Source organism: Cyprinus carpio, chromosome B11, assembly GCF_018340385.1.
Source record: "Cyprinus carpio isolate SPL01 chromosome B11, ASM1834038v1, whole genome shotgun sequence".
Taxonomy (NCBI): Eukaryota; Metazoa; Chordata; class Actinopteri; order Cypriniformes; family Cyprinidae; genus Cyprinus; species Cyprinus carpio.
Window position 1 is genome coordinate 9,313,794 of NC_056607.1, and position 17,656 is coordinate 9,331,449.

At 39.6% G+C, this 17,656-nt stretch overlaps 1 protein-coding gene across 2 annotated transcripts in view; it reads left to right on the forward strand.

Annotated features, from left to right (window-relative positions):
* bsnb (bassoon (presynaptic cytomatrix protein) b) overlaps nucleotides 1-17,656 on the forward strand; it is an 86,854-nt gene that overhangs the window by 57,450 nt on the left and 11,748 nt on the right. The window contains exons 4-5 of one of the 2 annotated variants that reach the window (XM_042733788.1): nucleotides 9,291-9,725; nucleotides 10,309-16,578. In XM_042733788.1, coding sequence (XP_042589722.1) covers nucleotides 9,291-9,725; nucleotides 10,309-16,578 — 6,705 coding nt within the window. The remainder of the gene's footprint in view (nucleotides 1-9,290; nucleotides 9,726-10,308; nucleotides 16,579-17,656) is intronic. The other variant, XM_042733789.1, reaches the window with a different exon arrangement.

The following is a 17,656-nucleotide window of genomic DNA, read 5'->3' on the forward strand; positions in this document are numbered from 1 at the left end:
TTTAAACAATTTTGAACAGTAGTGTATATCACTGTAACTACAGATCACAAGGATTTTTTGGCTAGAAATAAATTATGCTTATCAATATATAAAATTTAAATGGTTATATTTATTTTAATTATGGTAATTTATTTAATTTGTTGTGTATTTGCACGTCGTTATTTTCACATTACGTCATGTTTCTTAGCCTTTCTCATTTGTAAATAATGTAAATCAGTTCTGGCCACTCGAATACTGGATATCTACTAGTAAATGATAAATGGTATAGCAGAACTTGGTTAACACATTTCTGTGTTTGTGCTTTGACAACCTTAATCATACCTTCCTTATTCAGTAAAATTGCACAGATATTCATGTAATTTTTCCTTGTACATGTGGTGCTTGTTACATCAGCAGAAAAGGACTGTTATTGGATTTTAATGACAGCATAAGAAATAAACATTTTCTCTTTAAAATAACGTAAAGCATTGTGCAAAATAAGACGAGAGACATTATTAAAGGAATAGTTAACCTAAAATGAGTTTGTTGTTTAATCAGAATAGATTTGGAGAAGTGTAGTATTACGTCACTTGCCTACCAGTGGATCCTCTACAGTGAATGGGTGCCGTCAGCTGTTTGGACTTTCATTCTGACGGCACTCATTCATTGCAGAGGATCTATTGGTGAGCAAGTGATGTAATGCTAAATCTCTCCAAATCTGTTCATGAACATCTTGGATGGCCTGAGGGTGATTGAATTTTCAGCTAATTTAAATTTTGGACCGAACTATTCTTTTAATATTTTCATGTTGTTGTTTCTAATATCCAGACAGTTTCTCTCTTTCACAGTTTTGACTGGCCAGAAAAGTTAGAGAATAATTTGAATAATAGGGCAATTGTAATGTAATGCAAAACATAAATCAGGGAGAATGCACTGCTTAAAGGGATAGTTCACCCCAAAATGGCATTTCTGTCATCATTTATTCTCTCTCATATTTCTCCAACCTGCATGACTTTCTTTCTTCACTGAAACACAAAAGGAGATGTTAGACAGAATATTAGGGACTGAGAGCCTCAGACACCATTTACTTTTATTGCATTTTTCCCCCACACGATGAAGGTGAATGATGATTGAGCCAGTCATTCTCTCTAACATCATCTTTTGGGCTTCGCAGAAGAAAGTGAAGTTGACATCAGTGAGTAAATTGACTGAATTTTCATTTTTGAGTTAACTATTCCTTTAATGCAAAATCAAATATTTATTATATTAGATATATAATTGGGAGTATAACTAAAGCAGACAAAATCTCTTCAAGTCCTAACTGACTGCTCTCTATGAAGTTCCTCCTTTCTATTCTTTTGCGTTGTGTAATATCACTGCTTCTCTAAAGCTAATATACAGCTAAATCAATTACCCACATAATTTAGAGTCTTTCTTTGCCTCAGGTTCTGCAGGAGCTTCAGTTGAGACTCTCCACATGAAATAAGCAAAGAGTTCAGTTCTCACAGGTTTATGCTGCTTTGAATGAATCCCAGTGCTATTAATGGATAGTGAGGCGGTACAGGAGCAAACTACTGTAACAGATGCGTTGCAGTGCTTTCGATCAGGTGGATGCCAGTGCACACGCAGATGGCTTTCTCTTTTTCTCCATATCTTTCTCTCCCACTTTTCTTTTCTCTGATGGAGTTTGAATGGGGGCTCTTTGAGTGCCTTTATGCTGGATGATCTTTCATTTCCTACTCTCTGTAATCCGGTGCAGGCTCAGACTCAGGGCAGCAGGCCTGGAGAATCTGTGTTGGTGTATGTGTGTGTGTGTGTGTGTGTGCACTCCCACGTGGCCCATTGAAGGAGTCCCACAGGATTAACCCACATATCTCTTGACTTGCCCTGCAAAACCATCCTGACACACACACATGCGCACATAATCATACAGCAGAGCATAGCAGATGAATGCACATGCATGTGAGAAACATTCATAAATCAGTGCACGAGTTGCTGAGAAAGCCAGTTGTATATACTGTAGGATAGTCTTATTGTCTAATACTATCTATCTATCCATCTATTCATCCATCCATAATTTTTCTGTCATTTTGTTTGTGGTCTATCAGTTCATCTGTCGTTTTTTTGTTGATTGTTGTCATTCTATCTATACTATAATAATTTCTGTTGATATTTCTATCTGTCTAATTATTATCATTATATGAAATACATTATTATAATGAAATACTGCACTGTTCGATATTATTACAGTTCAATTTGTTATGTACTGTTTTTGATGAAATAATGAACATACAACTGCATGGTTGGTAAAAATATATATATATTTATGCCGTTGGCAGGAGTAACAAAGTGTTAGTTTCAGGGTCGAGAAAGCCTGAGAGAGATGCCATATAAGACTGCATTATCTTACATGCGTATTCAATTGTCAGAGCTGATTGATAAAGCAAAAATAGTTTAAATGCATAGGCGGCCAGGGATCCAGTGCATAGGCTGATGGGAGTCCAGCAGTAAGGGTCAGGTATGTGACGTGTAGGGATGGTGAGTGGGTGTGTCTTGGCTGTTAATGAGCACTGACATTTCCTGTTTCAGCGTGAGTACCTGCGCCCAGTGGGCTGTCAGCAGGGATAGAAGCGTCCTGTCGAGACATGCGTGGCAAGCATACGCATGTGGCTGTTTATGTCAAGAGGCGAATGGGAATTCTGGCAGAGTGGAGTGAGTGTGTAGATGGCGAGTATGAGCATGTGGTTGCACCTGTGCCCCAACGTGGAGGTGATTAAATGTGTAGTGGTTTGTGCTCTCTCTGGTGCCCTCCTCAGGGGAAACAAGGGAACCACAGCTTGGCAGAGGATGGATTTCCTTCTGTAATGTATTAGTATACTCTCCTGGATTGAAGATGGTTTTATGCTTTAATACAAATATAGAATTAGATTCCCTTTTTCACCCAAAAATTGTAAAGTATCCTTATTTTAGCCTATTAATACTTTATAAGTTGCTGTTAATATGTATATATGTATATATATATATATATATATATATATATATATATATATATATATATTTATATATATATATATATATAGTTTATATTAAACTGATACAGTTTTACCAAAGCATATATGCTGAGCTGATAAACATCAAAATGTTCTCCAAGACCACTGTCATAGCATAATATTCACATGGCAAGGCACAGTCAGAGATGTAACATGTCACATGGTACCATCATGTACCATCATTGTTCCCATGAATGTCCATGCAAACATGCAAACTCTGTCATGTAACCGCAGCTCATGCTGATCTGCAGGTGTCTGGTCAGAGGGTGAGTCAGCACAACTCGCTGTGTGGATCAATCCAGGTGACCCTTTTCTTTCCTGTAACCTGTGGAGAGGTGTATCTGATTGTTCTTTTAATGAACGCTCTATATCTATATATCTATATCTCATCTATATTCCAGAGATGAGTTCTGATTGGCCCATATCATCAAAATTCATAATATACGCATTTATAAAGAATGGACTTTTTGTTGTTTCACACAAACTACATGTTCAACTTAGTTTGGGGTTAGGTCTTTAATGTTTTTGAATGACGTCTCTTCTCACTGAGGCTGAATTTATTTGATCAAAAATAGTCAAAACAGCAATATTGTGAAATATCATTACTATTTAAAATTAACTGTTTTCTGTTTTAATATATTTTAAAATATAATTTATTCCTGTGATGCAAAGCTGAATTGTCTTCATCATTACTCCAGTCTTCTGAGTCACATGATGCTCAAGAAACATTTCTTATTATTATCAACAGCTGCTTAATATTTATCTGGAAAGCATGATACATTTTTTTTTCAGAGTTCTTTAATGAACAGAAAATGAAAAAGAAAAGCATTTATTGTAGCATAATAAATGTCTTGACATTTATAATGATCAATTTAATGCATCCTTGCTGAATACTAAGGCTGAGTACTAATTTCTTACTAAAAATCCTACTGATCACTGGGGCATTGCTAGCGAGTTCTGGGTGGTTGTTAGGTGGTTTTCTACAGGGCCCTCGAAGTCTGTAATTTGTAGATATGGCACACATCTCTCCTGATTTTTTTTACCAGGCAAAAACCGTAAGTCAAATTGATTAGAAAAATAAAAGCACGCCTCTCTTCAACAACTGTCCACAAACTGTGTGGAATGAGTTACGCACTTAAGTTTAAAACTTGAGGGTAAGAGTTTGTTCAAAATACTTATGAGCAATAGTAATGACCACTAATTAAATATAGATTTATTCTGATTACTTTGAACAGTCTGGCATGTTTCATAGCTGTCTAATCAGATGAAAAAAAAAGTGTAATCTTATTTGAAGGTACTGTACTAAAGATATCCCTGATACTATATCAAATTATGTTTAACTCTTTAAAAGACTCTGGAGCCTTTGCATAATTTTGAGGATTCTGGACATAATCACTGTCTGTATTTCTGATATGGAAAGCATTGCAGCCATCATGAGATTATGTTGTTTTCATAGAGATGAGCTAATTTAATTTGTAGACTGTAGATGGCTGTTTGTCTGGAATAAATTGTAGCATTTTGACTGAAAATCTCAGACATGAAAGTTTAACCTCTGTGATTGTTATATTTTAATGTCAAACCTCAAAAATTTGAATGTCACAGTTTCTAACTATAACTTAGATGTAAATGTAATGCAGTATATGCCTTTCTGTACACTTAACCAAAAAAGGAACACTATAAATACATTATTCTATATTTAGCACACACTTCTTATCCTAAGTGACTTCTTGTATGTTTTTTTTTCATAGACCATTCCTTTTAGAGCAAGGGCATAGTGGTTATAGCTCATAAATCATCCCTTCTGGGGTTTGAACCTACAACATTTGAGCTACCAGCCCACATGAATAACCACTAATCCATGCCACCCCACTGTCCTGCAATAACTGTAGTAGTCTGACCGGCACAGTCCCTTAACATGATGACAACATTTACTGATGCATTACTAGTTAAGACTAGTTGCATTTGGAATAAATGTTTTACATTCTATTTATTTGAAAAAATTGCTAAAACTATTTGCAGTTTTCTAGTCTGTACTGTTCTAGGCAATCTGTATTGTTAGCACTCTCGTTATTGCCTTCTTAAGATGAATATTGTATCCTTTTTTATAAAGTTGCTTTGGATAAGTGTCTACAGAATGAATAAATGTAAATGTATTTTATCTAAAATGTATCTTAAATGCAGTTATTCTCAGATCAGTGGCTACAAAAACATAGAATTTTGCCATTCCAACTCTGTACTTTTTATTGCATGATTTGGCATTAAATGTGATTGTAGAAAATAGAAACATAAGGTAGGCTTATAAACAAATAGAGTCTATTTCACATGGCAAGACAAATGCAACTCTTTTCAGTCAGTTGTGCAGACTCCACTTACTGGGTATGTAAAAATGCATCAGTTCTTGCTTTTAAAATCCTATAAGCAAATCCTTCACAGCCTTAGACTGACATGTTTTCTTGCAGCAAGTAGCCTGGTAGGGGAAAAGTGTGAGTTTTTCTTGGATGTCGATATGAAAGAGTGACAAGAAACACCATGTGTGGAGTTTTTTTGTCATTTGGGTGCTGTTAATATTTGTAGTGAAACCTTCAATGCGTGTCTTGCTTCATAATCTGTATAATCAATTCTAATAAACCTGCCTAACTGGGATAAATTCTGCTTGCACACATAAAACATACAAACATCCATACTTCTTTCTCTCGCTTTCTGTCCCCTCAATCTCAGAGAGATTGATTGTGTGGCCTGAGTGTTTTTCCCATTGAGCACTGAGTTGCAGAGTTCTATGTAAAGCGCTACAAAGGCTAAGGCCTTACACCCACTATCTCTTAAAGTAAATCTTTTAAGAGCAGTACACCTCTCTGCCCTTCACTGCGGAGTTTAAATGACTCTAAACTGATCTGCTAACGCTTTGATCTCTCGCGTTTTCATTTTTCTATCTCTGTCTTTTTATTTGCTGAGCTGTGTGTAATAGTTTGTGAATAGGGACCAGTACTTGGCATGTTTTTGTAACAAGAGGGACGATGCTTTAGAAAACAAACTAATCTATATGCTAATCATTAACAATGATCATTTGCATTTACATGGAGATATTTTTTATGCGGGAGAAGACTCATTTCAGTCTTCTGAACATCAAGTCTACTGAACATGTGGTGTGTAAAATTCAAGACGTTCCCTTTATAGTCAGTGAAGCATTGTGGTTTCATTTCTAGCAGAGCTTCATTTTCCCTGTCTGTATCAAAATGATTTACGTACAAATGCCATACAAATGCCGTGTTACTATTGTGAGAGCAATATGGCGTGCAGCTTTGATTCTCCTAGCACTGGCAGACTCAAGCTGTTGTGGTGTAGTATAAAGCAGTCATGTAGGCTAGATGGTTTGGATTTAATCTGGCAAATTTTTTTTAGATTTAAACTTTTGAGACATTCAGATGTAGCAGCGATTTATAAAGAAAGTTGTTTATGTAACATTTGAAATCTATTGAATGCAAAGTTTATCCCAGCAAGCAAAACAGTCAAGTCTGCACCTGCTTGATGGCAACATCGAAACACACTGTGAACTAGGAGCAGAAATCACAGACACACAGACAGTAACACAGGTATGCAATTAGCTAATTCAGGTCCTGTGGATTAACTAAATAATGTTAGAAAACATTTATTGTTGTTCACAGTAGTATAGTTAGCAAGTAATCTTGAAGATTATTTTACAAAGCAACTGTCCTGGCCTTGGAACCCATTAATCCAGGTATTTTCTAAATACTTGAGTAGTGCATTGGTATAAAGTTTAACCATGTTATTCTTTGCCATCCAATATGTCAGTGGAATTTTTGTTAGTTAAATTGTTTAAATGTATATTGCTTCATTTAAACTGCATACTTCCTATGCAGATTTACCTTTTTATTAGTGATTAATTTAAAAATCATATACATTGAAGTTATTATTAAGGCTAAAAGGCCTGAATGTAGCCCTTGAATTGTCTTGGCCTTGTAAATTGAATCTTTTCCATCATTAACTGAGACTCAAAAGCTAATACCTGCGATTTGACTTTGAATTGCAGATCAAACCAGAATTGTCTGATTGTCTCGTGTCCAGTAAGAGCTGACATTGTATATGTGGTTTCCATACTCTCTGAAACTCACGTGTCATACATTTAGATTTTTGAATGCAAAAAATTCTGCCAGTCCAAATGAGTCACAGCTTTCAAAAAGCATTTGCTTTGAAATACTGTAAGTTACAGTTTTTCTTTGGCTTTCTTCACAGGCACACACTGCATTACTACCTTTTGTTCATAATGCTAAAAGCACACCTCAGAAATGACTACACTCACACAACGTCCATTCCACTTCAACACACCATACAAAAAGCAGAAAGGCACAGATGGCAGAGCATTTTGTGAGCTTTGCACAAGCATTGAGTGAACGCTGCACCTGTTTATATTTAGCTTCACTGTGGAGCACTTGGGGGGGTGTAGAATCAAAAAGAAAAGGCGTCTGTCTCGCATGGCAGAACCTTTCCTTTTCTCAGCCTCTCCCCAGATTTCATCCTGACCCGCTCTAGCAGTCAAGCAAAGCTGTGCACATACATTTTTTATGATTTTTTTTTTTTTTTTTTTTTAAGCAGAGCTGTTTACTTACCAGAAAGAGCTTCTTTCTATACTCAACAGCTTGGCTTTGGGGATTTTAATGGCATAATTTGAATGAAGTTACAAGTTATACATTTAGGACTTATTACTATTGCCATTACTTTGTAGAACCCCAAAACCTTTGTATTCAACTTCAGTATAAAATCCTATAGATTTCTACTTATGCATCCCAGTCATATGCCGGGCCCAAAATATTATAGAAAATGGTGGTGGTTGATTTTTGTCTTTTGCCAGTAAGCAACCACCTAGAAACATTAGCAACTGCTAAGCAATGCCTTAGCAACCACCCAACACACCTTTGGATGATGACTTCTGTTTTGGCGCAGTTTACATAAGTGAGCAATTTCTGATGCAGGTTTGTGGTATGTTTGTGTATTTTTTGTGCACCAGAGATCAACAAGCAGTACACCCCATGGAATTCTGTCCCGATCTACACTGATGCAACTGCTTGTACATCAACCTGAGTCACAAAATCTCAATCACTGAATAGAAACAAAACCCAGCAAACAATTCCAAAAGGTATTGTGAAAGTAGAGAAGTCTGACAGGAAATTCAAGAAAAGAGCAGCACAGCAAATTGAAAATGATCTCTTTCATATTTAGGACTAGGAGAACTATTACTGTTTATTTGCTGTACTCATGAGACTCATTAAACTTAGTGAGAACTTCTGTAGTCTCTTATAACAGTATATCTGAATGGTTTTGGTGTTCTTTCTTTTGAAATTATCTGTAGACCCATGGCTGTGAAAGAGAATAACTTTCAGTAGATGTTTTTATTTTATTTTTTTTTATGCCGGTGTACTATTTGCTGCTATATATGGTGCAATATATGGTGAATATTTTCTGTGATGATGCAGAAGGAATTACTGGCTCAATGCTTTAGTGAGTTTTGCTATAAAATGCAAATGATTTTTACTTTATAGTTCATCTAGCAATGCAATTGGGTTTAACTGGTTTTATGAGATCATACTATCAGTAGGTGCGTTTACATGGACACTTTTTGTATCCATCAGAATTAATTCATTCTGATTGACGACTCCAATCGTAGTGCTTACGTGAACGCTAAATGATCGGGTTGATATGCGCGTTTATATGTCACAAGCTTCTGATCGGATTTACTCTTTTTACATGTGCACACTGCATGAATATACAGAGTTTCCCGCTGCTGTCGCATACTGTTTTAAAAAGCACACGTGATATTTATCTACTTCGGGTAGGCGACGACCAGCACATGAACTGTTGTGCTGCTTAACGTTACTACAGCCTCCTGCTGTGGATGGTATAAGCCATCATTCTGAGCTTGTGTGTCTTACTGGACTTAACAGAGGCTAAATAATCGTGTGTTAAACACAGTAGCTTTGAAGAGAGTCAGCAAGGCCTTTGAGAAAAGGTCACAGTCTTGGCCAGGGCCCAATTATGCTTGCTTGCTCGGCTTGACCAAATCCCTTTTAAATTACAATAGTAGTGTGACAAAGGCAGAGAGAGTGCAAGAGAATGCCAGTGAGGGTGAGTGATGTGATAAATCACATGTAATCTGACCATTGACACTTTAACCTTGTTTACAGTTTTTTCCCCTTTATATCTCAGTTGTTTCCTTGTACTTATTATATGTTTTTCTTTCATTTTCAGAAGAAAGAATGGCTGTGTTTGACATGCCAGACCCAGAGAGCAATGTCAGGGAGCTTAGGGGATATTCCTCCTCCCGTGCCATCATCCGTTGGATCTCCCCGACTACCAGGCCCAGCCAATCAACAACAGCAGCAAGGGCCCAGTCAGCAAGCTACGCTGAGACCTACCGGCCCTCAGCAGCAAAAGCCATCTGGTGCCCAAGTAAGTGGTCCTTTTTCTCCGGTAAAGCAAGGGGCACCACAATCCAAGGGCCCCTCTCAACAATTTCCTGCAACTAAGGCTGAGACAGAAAAACAAGATCAAGGCATTAACAAGAAACAAGCTATGTCCAAAACAGAAAAAGAGGGGGACATCAAAGCAACGTCTAAAAAGGGAACAACGGATAAAAAAGATGAGAAGAAAAGTAGTGGCAAGCAGAAATCTAAACACGATGACGTGAGTGGCCCTCCGTGTCCTCATCACCACCGTCTTTATCCTTCATAACAGATCACTTCAGCATTCTATGATGGGAATGTTATATGTTAAATAATATCACCAATGTCATCTGTACTCAAAAATGGGTTAAAAAATTAACAGTCTCAGTGGCTAATCACTATTTCCAGTGCCTGATGGTTACAAGAGCACAGTTATGAGTCAACATCATTTGTAAACTTTATTATCCATTATAAAGAATTGAAGCACTAAATAGCTTCATGTAACTATTTAATGTGATATACACTAAAAGTATTTCCAGAGCTATCAACTGTTAACATATGCATGCCATGTTTATTTACATCACTAACTAATATTATTTATTGCATTTACTACAATTTTCAGGATTATCAGGATTTAGATTCACTTTTGACCTCATCCCCTCCAGGTTTTGCATGATTGTCTAATGTGTGCCATTTGCATGTTTTGTATATTGTGCTTAATAAACTTTTAATGTTTTATATGTTAGTTGACTTTGTAAATCTTTCAGTATAATTTAAATGATCATATGACCTATGACCTAATGTAGTGTCCTCTGCATTTACAGGATTCCAACAAGTCTAGCACACAGAGTCTGAGTGATACAGGCTACTCCTCTGATGGTATATCCAGCTCCCAGAGTGAGATTACCGGCTTGATCCAAGAGGACTCTATGAAGCTCAGTGAGAGGGGGATTTCTGACCAACGCAGCCCCCCAAGTCCATCTGAACTAACAAAACTGGAAAGTTCAATGCGACCTCTGTTGGAGTCACATACAGCCACTGACCAAGGACACCATCGTGATGGAAAAGAGACAGCAGAACATCAGAGACCTCGATCTCTGTCTATAACACAAGATCAGGAATATGAGTCTGATGAGGAAGCATCGGATGATCTCAGTTGTAAATTACGACATGATTATGTGGAAGACAGTAGTGAAAGTGGCCTATCTCCATTACCACCCCGACAGAAGAAGTCACAGAAAAACCTGACTGATGAGGAGTTCATGAGGAGACAGATTCTGGAAATGAGTGCAGATGAGGAAGACACAGCAGATGTTGAGGGCCACGTGAAGACAAAAAGGAGCCATAAACATAGCGGAGATCTAGGAAAAGAGAGACGTCGCCTGACACAGCAATCTAGCAGTTTTGAAGAAGACACTAAAAGCACTGATAGCTACAAATCGGGTGAAGCGGATGACATGATGGCCTCACAAGGTGGTCTGAGACGATTTAAAACTATTGAACTGAATAATACAAATAGCTATAATCGTGATATGGAACTCAGCACAGATCATGACCTCAGAGAGCCTGAGCTTGAGATGGAAAGCCTTACTGGGTCACCTGAAGAAAGGTCAAGGGGAGAATACTCATCAACCCTCCCTGCAACCACACCAAGTTATACCTCTGGAACTTCTCCAACCTCTGTGTCATCAATGGAAGATGATAGTGATAGCAGTCCTAGCAGACGACAAAGGCTTGAGGAAGCAAAGCAGCAAAGAAAAGCAAGGCATCGATCCCATGGTCCACTATTGCCCACCATTGAGGACTCCTCAGAAGAAGACGAGTTGCGAGAAGAAGAGGAACTTCTAAGAGAGCAGGAGAAGATGAGAGACTTAGAGCAGCAAAGGATTCGCAGTACAGCCAGAAAAACTAAAAGGGACAAAGAGGAACTGAGGGCGCAGAGACGCAGAGAGAGATCAAAGACACCTCCTAGTAACCTTTCACCTATTGAAGATGCATCACCAACAGAGGAACTCAGACAAGCTGCTGAAATGGAAGAACTACATAGATCATCCTGCTCAGAATACTCTCCATCCATGGATTCAGAAGCTGAAGGATTTGAAATGGGTTCAAAGCTGTACAAGTCTGGCAGTGAATATAATCTACCTACATTTATGTCTTTGTACTCTCCAACAGAAAAAACTTCTGCTGTCTCTCCATCTGCGGCAGAGAAATCATTAAAAAGTGCTGAAGAGGTTTATGAGGAAATGATGCGAAAAGCAGAGATGATGCAAAAGCAGCAACGTGCACCAGGAAGACAAGGACAACAACACCAGGAAAGAGTCCTTCAAACAGACAAGAAACAACATTTAGATTCTGGAACAAATTCTTTGAGTCCAGGTACAAGTCCTACCCAGATCTCAGCTCCAGTTTCATTCTCTGGAAATGATCCTTCAGGAAGAGGGACACAAAGAGTGCATGCTACACAACAAAGTCAAGTTAGAATGAGCAACCAAACCTCCAAAGGAAGCCATGTTACTGGCTCCCCACAGTCTCAAGTAAGGCAGCCTGCTCCTACACAGCCTCAAGGAAGACCTGGTGTTCAGGGGAAAGTACAGGGCCAAGTGCCGGATCCTGGAGTGTCCTCCTTAACATCAAAGATGTTCTCATATCTTAAAGGCTCAAGTCCTTCCACATCCCCTTCCACTTCTCCCACACAAAGTCCAACACGTGCCCCTGCACCTTGTACAACTTCTACAGCGGCACCTACTCAGACCTCTCAGCTCCCTCATAAAGCTGGGTCACCACGTCTTTCAAGACAGCAGTCCTCCCAAGATTCCCCTGTTATGGTGATTACATTGGGATCAGGAACAAGCAGTCAAACAAAACCAGTGACAGTGAATTCATCCACCTCACCTTTATCCTCACCAACAAAAGACAGCCAACAGACAATTTATCAGACTCAACATGCAACAACAAAGTCACCCACATCACCAAAGAAATATCCAGCTCACCCATTACCTCAACATAACTTGCAAAGGACACAGATATCAGAAAGAGTTAGCGTGGCTGTGAGCACTGCCACTTCTGCTGGTTCCCAAAGTAGTGGATCTCTTTTAGTGGGAAACATATCCTTGTGTAGAATCTCCACAGTACCTGGTACCTCAAGAGTTGTAGAGCAAGGCACAGTTGGTCCAGGTAGTAATATAGTGGATCTTAGAGCACCAATGAAGCCTGCCCCAATTATCATGACAGACCAGGGTATGGACTTAACATCTCTAGCTTCTGATACACGTCGATATTCACTTGATGCAGAAACACCACCAAGCCGTCATACTGCTGTTCAACCTCTTATTATGAATCTAAATGCACAGGCACAACCCCAGGTGTCAACAACTACACCAACAACTGTAAGTGTGACTGTGGCTGCATCCATGTTCATATCACAGCCAAAACAACCAGTCGTTTATGGAGATCCTTTACAAAATAGAGTCGACTTTGGTCAAGGAGTTGGATCTGCAGTCTGTCTGACCCAGACCAGGCCAATTATCACAGATCCATCAATTCCAAAAATTGATGCTTGTCTGGAAAATTTAGGCATTCAACAGCAGCAACTTCAGAAGCAGCAACAGAAACTTCAGCAGCAACAAGAGCTCCTTGAGCAACAGCTCCAGCAACATCAACAAAATGCATCTTTTGCCCGGTACAACTTAGCTAATCAAGTTCAGCCAGTATTGTTGAAGAAGGACTTGGTGGTAAGCCAAAACACTGGTGGAGGGACCCAAACAACAGTTAGCCCTATTCCCAAGATATCTCCGCTACCTCCACCACCATTATCTTGCTCTGCGTCAACCACCCCTACACTTGGTCATGACATATATGGTGGGGTGGCTTTGGAACTAAAGAGTAAGCCTGCTGTAATGAATCTCTCTACAGGAAAGCCCCAGGTAATGATGGTGCAGTTGGATGAGAATAGCACTCAAGGAGGTGCAGTGACCCAGCTTGTTAAAAGAGAGGAGCCACCTCCACCAGTAGAAGTTCTAGATCTCACTGGACAGATTAAACCAGAGAATCAGTTAGCTTGCTGTGACGTTGTCTACAATTTGCCATTTGCAGGTAGTTGCTCAGGTCCTTTCGCTCAGAGAGGTAAAACAGCACCATCAGATCCTTCTGCAGAGCCATCCCAAGCTCCTGGGCAGCAAAGCCAACCTGGAAAAGATGGCTACCAAACAGTAAACATACAAGCATCTGCAGATGAACACAAATCTTTTACCTTGCCTCCTCCAGGGCGACTTCCACCATCAATGTCAGACAACAATTTAGCAAGTTCAAGTCTCCAATATTATCAGAGGACTGACCCTGGGGACCTAGCAGTGGATTTAAGCACCATGAAGCAGGCCTATGAGGCAGGATATCTTGGAATGGGTGCCCAGTATGGATCTTACACAGATCTACGCCATCAAGGAGGTGATTCAGCTCCACCATTACCTTTGCGAAGATATGGCTCAATGTCCAATATAAATGCAGAGAATAGTTATCTTTCACGTGATCTTGGTGGTTTTCAAGAATCCAATCTCGCACAGTATAGTGCCACTACAGCCAGAGAGATTAGCAGAATGTGTGCTGCTCTTAACTCCATGGAGCAATTTGGTAGCCGCTATACCAGTAATCCTGAGCTTCTGCAGTATGGTGCTGGGAGAGCAGGCCCTGCAGGAAGACTTAATCTTCAACAAGGCTTAGCATCTATTAGAGCCAATCTCCTGTATGGTCCTGATGGCAGACCAACAGTACATGGTCAGACACTTACAAATTTAATCAATGCTAGACAAGCTAGCCTAAGGTCTTTGTATCCCCCTGCTGTAAGGACAGCTGATGGCATGATATATTCTACTATCAACACCCCAATAGCCTCCACTCTACCAATCACCACCCAGCCTGCCCCTGTTCTCAATCCCATGTTAAGAGGAGTATATGGATCTTACCCTTCAGCCACTGTAACTGCTGTACCTCTGGCTAACCTCACCAGGTTGCCTCAAGTCACTCCAAGAATGCCTCTTAATGTCCAAGGACCTTACATATATCCTCCTCCAAATCGATTTTCAGTAACAGCTCCAGATACTTCATCAGGAAGTGTTCCACCTTCTAGTACATCCCAGGAAGCTCCAGTTTACCTGGGAAAGCCTACAGCACCTGGCAGTATGTCAACAACTGCATCACCTAAAACTGGTCAACCTATTTCAAATTTGGGTCTGCAAGGTGTACAACCAGCTCATACTAGTACAGTGCCAGTTCAATCAGTTGGAAATGAACAGGCTCCCTTTTCTCATATTTCAGTAGAAGGTACTACAAAACAACTCCCAATACAGCCCCAAACTCAACCACAGTCATTCGTCAAAGGTCAGGAACAAACTCAAAGCCAGCCACAGACACAACCTCAAAAATTGACAGTGCCACAAAAACAGTCCCAGGCAATTACTAGAGTTTTTCCAGATGCATCTGCCAGTACCACTATAACCACATCTGCTAATATTGAGAGGGAAAAAGAAGAGGAACAATTGCGACTACAACAGGAGCAGCTCTTGCAGCTAGAGCGAGAACGTGTTGAGTTAGAGAAATTGCGTCAGCTACGTTTACAAGAGGAGTTGGAGAGGGACCGCATGGAACTCCAGAGGCACCGAGAGAAAGAACATCTGCTCATGCAGCGGGAGATACAAGAGCTACAGACCATCAAGCAGCAGGTTCTTCAGCAGCAACAAGCTGAAAGGGAAACCCAGCTTGTGATGCAAAGAGAGCAGTTGGCACAGCAAAGGATGCAGCTAGACCAAATTCAGTCCCTACAACAGCAACTCCAGCAGCAGCTGGAAGACCAAAAGAGGCAGAAAACAGCAGCCATTGAAGTAGCAGCAGCAGCTGCAGCAGCAGAGGCAGCAGCTGCTTCGGCGGCGGCTGCAGCAGCAGCTACGACAGCTCAAGGGGCTATTCAAGGTGTAATGGTTGGTGGAACGACACCTCAAACTATCTCAATTATCTATGATCAGAGTGGTAGAATTATTCCACAAGAGGGCCAGAGTGTGCAGATCTTGCCATGTGCTGATGGGCAGGTGGTCCAGGCTGTGGTGTCCACTAGGCCTTTGCCCAGCTCTTCTTCAGAGATGTCGCTTAAAAATAGTGAAGATCAGGGAGATGGTCGGATTATGAGGAAACAAAACTCTATGCCTCGATTGAGGAATGGGTCTGAGGATGAGTCATGCAAGAGAATTGCAGATTGCAGTGTCCAAACTGATGATGAAGACACAGAGGATAAACTCATGTCTCGTCGTCGTAGAACTAGACGTATAGCTGACTGCAGTGTTCAGACAGATGAAGAAGACCAGGGTGAGTGGGACAGTCAGCCAATACGCCGCAGACGTTCAAGATACTCCAAGCACTCTGAACCAACTGCAGAGACTAAGAGTGATGCATCTAAATCTAGCATTGCCATTCAGACCACTAATGACTCCTCATGTCAGACTGAGTCAGACCAGTTGGGTAGAATCTCTCCAGCCATCCACATTACCATGGCTGAAACATCAAAGGTTGAACTTCTTCACTACATATCTGCTCCAGAAAGAACCCACAAGGGAGAGAGTTTAGCCTGTCAAACTGATCCAGAGGCACAATCCCAAGGAGTTGTTGCTCCTCAGCTTAGTGTTCCCACTACTGTTAGTCCCTATTCCACTACTCTGCAATTAGTTGGTGCCACGCCAACCAAGTTTGAAAGGAGAAAGCCAGACCCATTAGATATTGGATACCAGCAAGCTCAGCAGCTTAATGAATCTCCTTTCCGTCAGCCTCCCAAATCTCCACAAGTGCTGTACTCTCCAGTGTCTCCGTTGTCTCCCCATCGTATGTTGGAGACTACCTTTACTTCAAGTGAGAAGCTTAACAAGGCACATGTGACTCCCCAACAAAAAGCCTTTACTGCAGAGTCACCACAAAGGCATCAGACTATTCCAAGGCCAATAAAGAGTGTTCAGCGGTCTATGTCAGATCCTAAGCCTCTCAGTCCAACATCAGAGGACCCAGCCAAGACCAAATTCTCCTTATACCAAAGTCAAACCAGCCCAGCAAGCCAGGTATGGAACCATTTCATTACTTGCAAAAAATTTAATAACTATACAGTTTTCTTTTGTTGACTACAAAACTACAGCTTGTAAATATTAATTTCAGACAATTCCATTTCCTATTATTACTATATTTATATGCAGCGATGTATAATTGTATAGACTTTAATACACTTGGTAAACAATTGTTTTGTTTTAATAAGGTGTAGGTTGGACAGCACCTAACCTATCTGGTTACATGAAAATTAATATAAATAAAATATTATAAAATAAATAGTTATTTAGTTCTCTATGTATTTTTTATTTGCCATTCATTCCCTGTTTTATCTTTACCTTTACACACACACACACATACACACGCACACACACACAGAGAAAAACTGCTATATCTGGCAAAGCCTCAGAAATGCTAGAGGATGGCACAAAGTGTAGGCATACTGGGTCAGCCCTGCTGTCCTCCGGCTTTTCAGCAGCTGGTCAGAGAGGTCTCAGTCTTGCATTCTCAGTTTGTTTCCTGTCTAAGGAATTCTCAGGCTTGTGCATTTAAATAACGGTTCTCCAGCTAAAAGGAAACTATTTCTTCTGTCACTTCATCCAGTTTGTTTTAACTAAATTTCTTTAATGGATTATCTAACTTCACATGTTACAAATGTTTTTGTTTGTTATATGATATTTTAATGTCTATTTCTTGTAAACTGAAAACTAATTCTTGTCTTAACACTAAAATATTAGGTACACCAAAATTATTACAGTTAAATAGGATTGTAGCCATTTTTATCCATGTATAACATATTGCCTGATTGATTCTGAAACCACTAGTCATTTATAAAATAGTATCTATATTTATAATTTATGTATATATTTATAACTGGTTGACAAAATAGCTGTTTCGTTTTTGAGTATGCTTGCAATATCTTGTACAGTAATGTTTTAATTTTTGGTGTATGTATACCCCAAAATTCCTCTGAGGGATTTAAGAAAAATGAAAGTGATAAATACTGTAATACAGAGTGATACACTGTGATACAACTGTGTCTGTGTGCAGTATGTGTTATATATTTAACAGATTTACCTAATTTGGCATGTAAAC